Source organism: Mastomys coucha, unplaced genomic scaffold (genome assembly GCF_008632895.1).
Source record: "Mastomys coucha isolate ucsf_1 unplaced genomic scaffold, UCSF_Mcou_1 pScaffold22, whole genome shotgun sequence".
NCBI lineage: Eukaryota > Metazoa > Chordata > Mammalia > Rodentia > Muridae > Mastomys > Mastomys coucha.
This window is the reverse complement of record NW_022196905.1, coordinates 210,341,359-210,351,972: the sequence shown is the minus strand read 5'-3', so window position 1 is coordinate 210,351,972 and position 10,614 is coordinate 210,341,359. Positions and strand designations below refer to the sequence as shown.

Genomic DNA, 10,614 nt, shown 5'->3' with positions numbered 1-10,614 from the left:
CTCGCACCCAGCTCAGGTTCCACGCCTTGTGACCTCAATACTTTGTAGATGGGTAACCAGAGACTGAAGGACCGAGGGTGGAAGAAGCTCGTGCCAGCCCGAACGAGCACGGTAGACCCAAGTGGGCGGGAGAGAAGGAAACACAGAAAGAAAAAAAAAACACGGGCGGGGACCGGAAGCAGAGACGAGGCGGGCGGGTGGGACTGGGTGACTGAGTGACCGCGCCGAGGCTGGGAAGAAGAATCGAGGTTTGGCTCGGGCGGGGACGACAAGCAAGTGGAGCGCAGGGACAGCCGGCTGCGCGGGCGGGCGAGAGAGGCCTTTGTCTCCTCCTCCCGGCGAGCTCGGTGGTGCCACTCCGGTCCCCATGAGCCCGCGGCCCCCCGGCGCCCGGGCGTCCCGCAGCCCCTAACCTGCCCTGTCCTCGCCATGGCCGAGGCGGCTTCGGGCGCCGGGGACGTGACCCTGGAGGGGGAGCGGGGCAAGAGGCCCCCTCCCGAGGGCGAGCCTGCGGCGCCTGCGTCTGGAGTACTGGGTATGTTTGCTGCGGGTAGCACTGGGACAGGTGTACTGGGGTGTACTCAGGGGCTGCAGGGGACGCCGATCGGGGTCACACACCTTAGCGTGTGACCCAGAGGCTGCTCCTCGTAGTGCTGCAGCTGCGGCGCAGCGCGCGGGGTTGGTCAATGGGTCTGCACTGGGGGTCCCCAGTGAAAGAACGTGGACACGCCCCTCTGACGGCCCCAACCTGGCCCGTGTGAGCCTCGCCACCTGGAGACTCCCAGCACAGGGAAACAGGGCGATAGGGTCCTGGGTTCGAACCCCATGTTGTCTGGGTGACCTTGAGCTCGTGGATACGTCCCTGGGCCTCAGTTTGGTGACCTGTGAAATGGGAGGAAGGACTGCACTCTGCGGCTGCTTTAAGGACCGCTCTGTCATACCAAGAAGCACTCAAGGCAGCTTTTGGGCACCCCATCGATTGTGGTTTGGGAGGCGGAGTTGAGCTTCAACCATGAGTAAGATTCTTAAAGCAGGACCTAGGGGGAAGGGCCTGGCTGGTGAAGGAGAGAGGAGAGCAAGCCCAGGCTGTGGGTGCCTAGCCCTTGAGAGCTCTAATGAGGGCCGAGTCAGTCCCTGAAGGGGCCTGATCTCAGCCCAGCCTGCCACGCTGCCCCATAGATAAACTATTTGGGAAGAGGCTCCTGCAGGCTGGCCGCTACTTGGTTTCCCACAAGGCATGGATGAAGACAGTGCCCACCGAGGACTGCGACGTGCTCATGACCTTCCCAGGTATCCACACCCGCCTGCTGTGGGCCCGGATGCAGCCTTTACCGCCTCGGCGGAAATGTGGAGGCCCTTGTGGGCAACTCTCAAGGCAAGACCCATTGGCCCCTATGCCCCTCGGCAGACACCACTGATGACCACACGCTGCTGTGGCTGCTGAATCACATCCGGGTGGGCATTCCTGAGCTGATTGTGCAAGTTCGCCATCACCGCCACACGCGTGCCTATGCCTTCTTTGTCACCGCCACATACGAGAGGCGAGTCCCCTGTCTCTACCTCCCTCTGGCCATGTCACCCAGCTCTTTGCCCCTCTGAAGGCCAACTGTGCTAACTATTCGTTTGTCCTAAGATGTGGCTCTCGCACAGTCCTTAGCTTGGGAATGGTGAGCCGAGTGTCCCACGGTGAGCCCACTATGCCCTGTCCTTCCCGCAGCCTGCTCCGTGGGGCCGATGAGCTGGGTCTGCGCAAGGCCGTGAAGGCCGAGTTTGGAGGGGGCACCCGCAGCTTCTCCTGCGAAGAGGACTTCATCTACGAGAATGTGGAGAGCGAGCTACGCTTCTTCACATCGCAGGTGACCGCCCTGTGCCCATGTCTCTGCGCCTACAGCCCTCGTACCTAGCTCACACTCGTCTCCCCACAGGAGCGGCAGAGCATCATTCGCTTCTGGTTGCAGAACCTTCGAGCCAAGCAGGGGGAGGCTCTGCACAACGTGCGCTTCTTGGAGGACCAGCCAATCAGTGAGCAGGGCGAGCCCGCCATCCAATCACTTGCAGAGAGCTAGGCCTGTCTGTTAGAAGATGGGTGCAAAAGTGCAGGGCTCATGGGTAACCAATCAGTGGCTAGGAAAAATCTGAGCACCCAATGAACCCAGAGAGTGTAGTAGCCTCTTTCTGGCACCTAGTGAGGTGCCAGATGGCCACATGGGTGAGGTGGTCCAGGCCAGGCTTTTACATCGGTCTCTGAAAAGGTGTGGGCAGGACCATGGACAGCACCCATGGGATGGGAGGTGAGACCTACTGGGAAGCCAGGTCTCACAAGTTCAGTTTCTGCACCAACCTGTGTCATTCCTTAGACATTTAGATCCAGAAAGGGAGGGGGCTGTTAAACTCTAAAATACACTTGGTAGGTACTTGGGGACATGCCCGTGACCTCCCAGCCCCAATCTCTTAGTTCAAGACCAGCCTAGGCTACATAGTGAGACTCACAACCATCCCTGTCCTTCTCAAGTTCATCTCCAGAGTATGTGGGTTACCACACCCAGCTTATGCCATACTGGGGATGGAACCCAGGGCTTCGAGCATGCTAAGCAAAGCACTCTACCAACCAAGTCACATTCCCAGCCTTTGATGGGCTTAAGAGAAGGCAGAAAAACTATGACTTTGGTTCCAGCCAAGGTTTGCTGCCAACTCTGGTCAGATAGTGCAGGGGCAGGGATCACTCACTCCTCCTCCTGCAGTTCCGGAGCTGGCTGCACGAGGCATCATACAGCAGGTGTTTCCAGTTCACGAGCAGCGTATTCTGAATCGTCTCATGAAGTCCTGGGTGCAGGCCGTGTGTGAAAACCAGCCTTTAGGTGTGGTTCTGTGGCTGAGGAGTGGGCTGGGGTTCCAGGAGACACTTAGAGGTGACCCAGACTCCCTTTCCTTCTGGTAGATGATATCTGTGACTATTTTGGGGTGAAGATTGCCATGTATTTTGCCTGGCTGGGCTTCTACACATCAGCAATGGTTTATCCTGCTGTCTTTGGCTCTGTTCTGTATACATTCACTGAGGCTGATCAGGTACTGGGAAGCGCTGGGTCAAGACTCTGGGTGGCCTAGAAGACCTTCCTCCATAAGCTGGCTATGTCAATGACTTGGCTTTCTTCTGCTACCTACAGACAAGCCGGGATGTTTCCTGTGTGGTCTTCGCTCTCTTCAATGTGATCTGGTCAACACTGTTCTTGGAGGAGTGGAAACGGAGGGGGGCAGAGCTAGCCTACAAGTGGGGTACACTAGACTCACCTGGGGAGGCTGTGGAGGAGCCACGTCCCCAGTTCAGGGTCAGTCTGGGGCTGAGGATTGGTTTTCAACAAAGCTGAAAAGGAGGAATGCTATGTTGGGGAAGGCATGGGGGGGGGGGGAGCAAGGGGTCTCTATGCCTAGTTAGGTAACATCAGAGAAGTTTGTGGGCAAGGAAGGTTTGTGACAGAATGGGAGGAAGTTGGATTTGAGGTTTGGGAAGGGTGCATCAAGGAGTGTTTCTTGTCAGAGAAAAGGCGTGGCTGAGGGAAATTGGGCTCCTATGATCAGAAAGTGGGTTTGGCCCCTGGTTTCACTGCCTTTTCTGCTGGCTGCCAGGGCATCCGGCGCATCAGCCCTATCACCCGGGCTGAGGAGTTCTACTACCCACCCTGGAAGCGATTGCTCTTCCAACTTCTTGTCAGCCTGCCTCTGTGCCTGGCCTGTCTTGTCTGCGTCTTTGTACTGATGCTTGGCTGCTTCCAGCTGCAGGTGATGCCTCATCTCTACTCTTCCATTAGCCCCTGCCCATCAAGCACCAGGTCCAGCTTCACCCTGCTGATTCCCCTACCTTGTCCTGTCCCTTTTAGGAGCTAGTCTTGAGTGTGAAGGGTCTGCCCCGCCTGGTTCGCTTCTTGCCCAAGGTCATGCTAGCCCTGCTGGTCAGCGTGAGTGCTGAGGGCTACAAGAAGTTAGCTGTGTGGCTAAATGACATGGGTATGTGCTGCCAGGGAGAGCCCTCACCACCCCAATGATCCCCATAACCCTATGTAGGGGTAGGGTGGCCCCTCACTTACCTCCTCGGTCCCTAGAGAATTACCGGCTAGAGAGCACCTACGAGAGGCACCTTATCATCAAAGTCGTCTTGGTGAGTGAACACGCATGTGCAAAGAGGCTAGGAGGCTGGGAGAGAGGGGGGCTGGGGGATCAGCAGGGCAGGGCTGCAGGATGACCCCAGCTGCCTGCCTCCCAGTTCCAGTTTGTCAACTCGTACTTGAGTCTGTTCTACATCGGCTTCTACCTCAAAGACATGGACCGCCTGAAAGAGGTGAGGTCCTGTACACCGTCCCAGGGGCAGCACCCTGGCCCCTTGGGGACGGACCCACGTAAGGGGTCCAGGGCTCTCCAGCCCCTCCCTCCTGTCCTCCATCCTTCTCTCCTTTTTGTCCGTCTGTCCGTGTGTCCTTTCTCTGCCTGTCGTTCCCGTCTCCCATCTGTCCGTCCACCTGTTCGGTTGGTCCCTCCACAGCTCCTGCTACTCCTGTCCCTGACCCAGAGCCTCGAGCGGCAGTTGCGGGCGGCGCTGGTCCCGCTCGCGGCCCTGCGGTTCCGCCTGCTCCTCCTGTCCCTCCGGGGTCTCCTGCTCGTGGCCCGGGCCAAAGTACGGGCAGGTGGCGAGCCTTCCCACGGTGTGGGCAGCGTGACTGTGCTGCGGGTGGGACAAGGCGAGCATAGGGCGCATGCGCACAATGGGTCTTGGTGCAGGCCGAGTAAGACCCACCGAGGCGCCCAGGGTACTAGGCAATGCCTGGGCAGGGTGGGAGAAAGATGCTCTGAGAATCCCTGGCTCGTCCTCAGGTTGTCATGTGGCAGTGGCATTGGGGTTGAGCTGTGGCCTCACGTCCAGGGTTGTCGAAGAGCTACAGGAGCACCGGGAAAGGCGTGTGTGTGTGTGTGTGTGTGTGTGTGTGTGTGTGTGTGGATTGTGACCATTCCGCGCCCAGCCCCGCCCGCCCCACGCGGTCTCTTCTTGTCTGCAGATGCTGGCCACCCTGCTCATCACCCGGCAGCTGCTGCAGAACGTGCGCGAGGTGCTGCAGCCACACCTGTACCGCAGGCTCGGCACCGGGGAACTGGGCCTGCGCACCATTCTGGAGCTGGCCCGGGCCCTGTTAGGCCTGCTAGGCCTGCTGAACCCCTTGCGCCCGGATCCCCGACGGCACTTGGAGACCCAGGCTGATGAGGGTGGAGCCGGGAGCCGCAGGTGCCTGGGCGGTGGCTGCGGGGCGCCCGAGGAGGAGGAGGAGGAGGAGGCAGCTGTGGAGCGGAGGCCAGCAGGGGAAGGTGGGGATGTTCCAGAAGGGCCTCGGGGTGGCAAGGAGGAGGACGAGGAGGAGGAGGAGGAGGAGGAGGAGGACGACGACGACGACGAATACGAGGGAGAGGAAGGAAGCCTCCTGGACTGCGGGCTGCGCCTCAAGAAGGTCAGCTTTGCTGAGCGGGGCGCAGGGCGGCGCAGGCCAGTCCCGAGCTCCGACGGCCTCCTGGAGGAGGGTAGCCCCACCATGGTGGAGAAGGGGCTGGAGCCTGGTGTGTTTACGCTGGCCGAAGAAGACGATGAGCCCGAGGGGCCTCCAAGTAGCCCAGGGCCAGAGCCCCAGACCGTCTTGCTTCGTCGGGCGGGTGGGGAGGGGCGCGACCAAGGTCCTGATGGAGACCGAGATCCAGAGACTGGCTCTGGCGACGCGGCTGGGAGACAGAAGAGACATAACAGGTCCTCGTGGATCGACCCGCCAGAGGAGGAGCATTCACCGCAGCTCACGCAGGCTGAGCTGGAGAGCTGCATGAAGAAGTATGAGGTGAGAGGAGTCTGGAGGTGGAAGCAGGAAGCCAGCTTGGCCAATAGGAAACTCCAAAGAGAACCAAACAGGGTTGTGTTGATAGTTTAACTGCTACGAGCTTGTAGCTCAGTTGGTAGAGTGTTTGTCTAGCATGCAGGAAGTCCTGGCTTACATTCCCAGGACCGCATAAACTAGGCATGGTGGAGCATGGCTGTCTTCCCAGCACTAGGAAGTGGAGACAGAAAGACCAGAAAGTTAAGGTCATCCTGGTATATAGTACATTCTGGGTAAGCCTGGGCTACAGAAAACCCACTTGGCGGTAGTGGTGCATACCTTTGATCCCAGTACTCAGGAGGCAGAGAATCTCTTAATCAGTTTGAAGCTAGCCTTGTCTACAGAGCGAGTTTCAGTACACAGACCCTGTCTCAAAAAAACAAAAATAGCCAGGCGGTGGTGGCACATGCCTTTAATCCCAGCACTTGGGAGGCAGAGGTGGGCAGATTTCTGAGTTCGAGGCCAGCCTGGTCTACAGAGTGAGTTCCAGGACAGCCAATGCTACACAGAGAAACCCTGTCTCGAAAAAACAAACAAACAAACAAAACAAAACAAAACAAAAAACCCAAAAATAAATTAATAGTATTGTGCTGGCTCAGCAGGTAAGAGAGCTGCTAATTGAAAAAATTGGATGTCTGAAACTCCCAGTGATCTAACACTCCTTCTAGCCTCTGGACATTCGTGCACACACACACAAACACACAGGAATTCACACATACATAAATAAAATACAACTTAAGTAATGAGAAAAGAAAAAACAAAACAAAACAAAACCTTGGGACCCCATGGTAGCAGAGAACAGAATACCAAAAGCTGTATTCTGAAATCTGCATGAGTGCTATGAATGCCTTTCAAAAAAACAAGGTGGCGCATGCCTTTAATCCCAGCACTTGGGAGGCAGAGGCAGGCGGATTTCTGAGTTCGAGGCCAGCCTGGTCTACAGAGTGAGTTCCAGGACAGCCAGGGCTACCCAGAGAAACCCTGTCTTGAAAAAACAACAACAACAAAAAAAAAAAAAACCAAGGTGGAGAATGCCTGAGGAAAGGCATCCACCGTGCACACCCTGCTCACACAACACTCCCGTGCAAATCATGCAACCCCCCCCCACCCTTACACTCAAAGCACAGGGTCAGGGTACACAAGAAGGTGGACACAGGTTCTCAGCCTGCAGATGGAGTGGTTGGTGTGACTATGAGACCATTGGTGAGAGCTGGAGACTAGTGGCCCTTGGACTTGTTCAGGTTGGGGAAGAGAGTCTGGGTCTAGTGGGATGAATTGGGGGTGGGGGACAGTGCCAGGCCTGATGGGAGCCCCCATCTGTCCTCAGGACACGTTCCAGGACTACCAGGAGATGTTCGTGCAGTTTGGCTATGTAGTGCTCTTCTCCTCTGCCTTCCCACTGGCCGCCCTGTGTGCCCTAGTCAACAACCTGATTGAGATTCGAAGTGATGCCTTCAAGCTCTGCACTGGCCTACAGAGGCCCTTCGGGCAGCGTGTGGAGAGCATTGGCCAGTGGCAGGTGGGCCAGTCAGGGAGGCACCAGAGGGGATGGCGCCATGGGGATGGCAGTCCCTGGCTAGGTCTGTCCTTGACCCTTCTTCCTCCCCTGCAGAAGGTAATGGAGGCGATGGGAGTGCTGGCCATCGTGGTGAACTGCTACCTCATTGGCCAGTGTGGCCAGCTGCAGCGCCTGTTCCCCTGGCTAAGCCCAGAGGCGGCCATTGTGTCTGTGGTGGTGCTAGAGGTGGGCCTGGGGGCCCTGAGGGTAGGGGCTCTGGGGGTGGGGTGGGGAGGCTAGGAATCCCTGAGCCTGCAGCCCCTGCTATCTGTCCCCCACAGCACTTGGCTCTCCTAGTGAAGTACCTCATCCATGCAGCCATCCCTGACATCCCCGGCTGGGTGGCTGAGGAGATGGCCAAACTGGAGTACCAGCGACGGGAAGCCTTCAAGGTATGAGGCTGGGGTCAGGTTGATGTGGTTTCAGGAGGGAATAAAGTCAAAGCTAAGAGCCTTAGTGAAAGACCCCCAGGCTGCAGAGTGGGCAGCACCCCCCACCTCCATCCCCAGGTTCTGCACTTAAGGATTCTATCAACTTGGATGGCAAGTTTTCAGACAGCTCATGGCATACATACATATGGTGTGCTGGAGAATAGCTGTCATTCCAGCACCTAGAAGGTAGGGCAGGAGGATCAGCAGTTCAAGCCCATCCTCAGTTACATAGGGTGAGTCTCAAGGCCAGCCTATAGACTACATGCTGTGCTCTCAACCCCCCTCCCCCCGCCTCCAAAAGCCAAATTTGCATCTGTACTATGTATAGATCTACTGCATTTTCCTTCTGTGTGTGGAGAAGGCATTAAGGTTCTACATAACTCATCTCTGCCTCAAATTTGGAATGCTTGCCTCAGCCTTCTGAGGACAGGCATGTACCACCACACCTGTTTTTTGTTTTGTTTTTTTGTTTTTTTATTTTTAAAATTCTTTATGTTTGATGTTAGTGAGTCTTATTGTGCAGTCCAAGTTTGGGCCCTCCATTCCCAGCCTCTCAGTTTTCTGGGACCTCAGATGTGGAGCACGGTGCCTCCTCAGAGAAGCTCTCACGCCGCATTCCAGCGACTCATCCCAAGACTTTCTTGTTTATATTTATTTAATTTAACTTTATGTTATGAGTCTTTTTGTTTTGTTTTGTTTTTTTGTTTGTTTGTTTTGTTTTTTTGGTTTTTCGAGACAGGGTTTCTCTGTATAGCCCTGGCTGTCCTGGAGCTCACTCTGTAGACCAGGCTGGCCTTGAACTCAGAAATCCACCTGCCTCTGCCTCCCATGTGCTGGGGATTAAAGGCGTGCGCCACCACGCCCAGCTATGTTATGAGTCTTTTGCTTGCACGTGTGCATGTGCACCGTGTTTATACAGAGACCAGTAGAGGGCGTCGGATCCCCTGGAGCCGAAGTTACAGATGGCTGTGAGCTGCCATGCGGGTGCTGGCAACGAAAGCGGGCTCCTCTGCAAGAGCAGCTGGTGTTCTTAACCACTGAGCCATCTCTCCAGCCCCACAGGAGGGTGTGAGCGTATAGAAGGCAGGATGCCACTGTAGAAAGGGACCAGAGCATCCATACTTGTGGGTCCTAGACCCAACCCCTGTGGATACTAAAGGGATGACTGTAGCTTGCGCTCACCGCGGTGGGTGTTGTCTAGATTCTTGATGGCACAAGCTCTCAGGAATGTTCATTTTTCAGCTTGCCAGTCCGCCTCTAACAAACTCCTCTGCAAAACGCACGAAGGGCCAAGGAGCTGTACCTTCTAGGGAAGACTTTAGGAAAGTGTCCAACCTGGAGACAGGATTTTAGGCTGTCATTCTACCCGAGTCAATTCCCCACTCCTTCAGATTCTAGGCTGTGGCTCCACTGCTGGTCCTCGTTAATTCCAAACTGAATTTTAGTTAATTTATAGTGACAGGCCCTGAGTGGTGGCTCATGTCTGTGATCTCAGCACTGGGGAGGGTGAGGCTGGAAGATTCTGAATTTGGGCTACACAGTGAAAGAAACACAAAGAAAGGGAAAGGAGAAAAGAGCTTCTCCTCAGAAAGCAGCAGCAGGTCTACAGCCTCCCCCAACCCTTACTCTGGGCAGCAGCCCAGAGTTTCCTTATCTTCTCTCAGTTCCTCAGGCAGTGGGGTTGGGGGGCTGGTCAGGGATGGGGGGCTGGTCAGGGGTTCGGGGCTCGGGGTAGGTCCGGTCGTAGTCGGCTCTCAGCCTGCCTGTCTCCCCCCAACCCCCTACGCAGCGGCACGAGAGGCAGGCGCAGCAGCGCTTCCAGCAGCAGCAGCGGCGGCGGCGCGAGGAGGAGGAGCGGCAGCGGCACGCGGAGCAGCAGGCGCGGCGGGAGCGCGACACGGGAGGCCGCGAGGAGGCGCGCGCGGAGGCTCCGGGCCCCGACCCCGCGACGGAGCGCGGCGCGGCCAAGGCCAAGGGCAGCGAGCGGCCCCGACGGCCCGGAGCGCTGCTGCCGCCCGGCCCTGTGCTGCGGCTGAAGCAGATCATCCCGTTGCAGACTCGGCCGCCCGCACCCACCGGGTGCGCGCCCCCGCCGCGCTCGCCCGCGGACACGCGCCTGCCCGCCTTCCTCAGCCTGCGCTTCCTCAAGGCTCCCGAGCGAGGCCCGTCCCCGCCGCGGCCCGGGAAGCTGTTCGCCTTCGCGGCGCGCGAGCCCGCAGCCAACGGCGCCCCCGGGGGCGGCGCGCGCGCTCACAGGAGCGCCGGGGACGAGCCCGCGGCCGCCGAGCCGGAGCCGCGGCCGGAGGACGCAGGTCACAGGCCTTAACCGGGGCGCGCGTCGCGAGGGCAGTGGGCACCGTGGGGCCCCGCGAACCGCGCTCTCCCTCCGCAGGGCCCGCCTCGCCTCCCGCCGGCTGCTGGCGCTGGGATGCACCCTGGGGCTGCGGCGACAACCCGCCCCGCGTCCCCGCGGATGCCCCCGTGCGCCCTGCGCAGCCCGCCTGCTGGCCCACAGCCCGCCACTAGCCCCGCCGCGCCCCTGCCGTTCTCCCGACCAGGATGAGGTCCTCGAGGGGACCCCCCACAGTACAGAAAAGTACACAGGATGGGCGGTTATTTATTTGTTTTTAATTTATTTTGTCATATTTTTGTAAAACGGCAGAAATGCAATAAAATGTCTATTTCAACAGTGCTCGAGGTCAGAGCAGTGAAGGGGCCTTGCCAG

The 10,614-nt window shown here is 57.9% G+C and overlaps 1 protein-coding gene across 3 annotated transcripts; it reads left to right on the top strand.

The window, feature by feature from the left end:
• The first annotated feature begins 220 nt into the window (after nucleotides 1-220).
• On the top strand, nucleotides 221-10,581 carry Ano8 (anoctamin 8). Of its 3 annotated transcripts, XM_031340230.1 has the most exons (18): nucleotides 221-535; nucleotides 1,180-1,290; nucleotides 1,409-1,541; nucleotides 1,718-1,856; nucleotides 1,926-2,022; nucleotides 2,742-2,858; nucleotides 2,939-3,066; nucleotides 3,165-3,326; nucleotides 3,625-3,777; nucleotides 3,876-4,002; nucleotides 4,098-4,153; nucleotides 4,259-4,333; nucleotides 4,535-4,666; nucleotides 5,046-5,864; nucleotides 7,228-7,419; nucleotides 7,513-7,644; nucleotides 7,740-7,850; nucleotides 9,679-10,581. In XM_031340230.1, the coding sequence occupies exons 1-18, from the start codon at nucleotides 430-432 to the stop codon at nucleotides 10,213-10,215; spliced, it is 3,327 nt and encodes a 1,108-aa protein (XP_031196090.1). In that variant the 5' UTR covers nucleotides 221-429; the 3' UTR covers nucleotides 10,216-10,581. The 3 variants fall into 3 exon arrangements, with proteins under 3 accessions (XP_031196090.1, XP_031196091.1, XP_031196092.1); XM_031340231.1 differs by lacking the exon at nucleotides 2,742-2,858; XM_031340232.1 differs by lacking the exon at nucleotides 4,535-4,666.
• The last annotated feature ends 33 nt before the right edge of the window (nucleotides 10,582-10,614 follow it).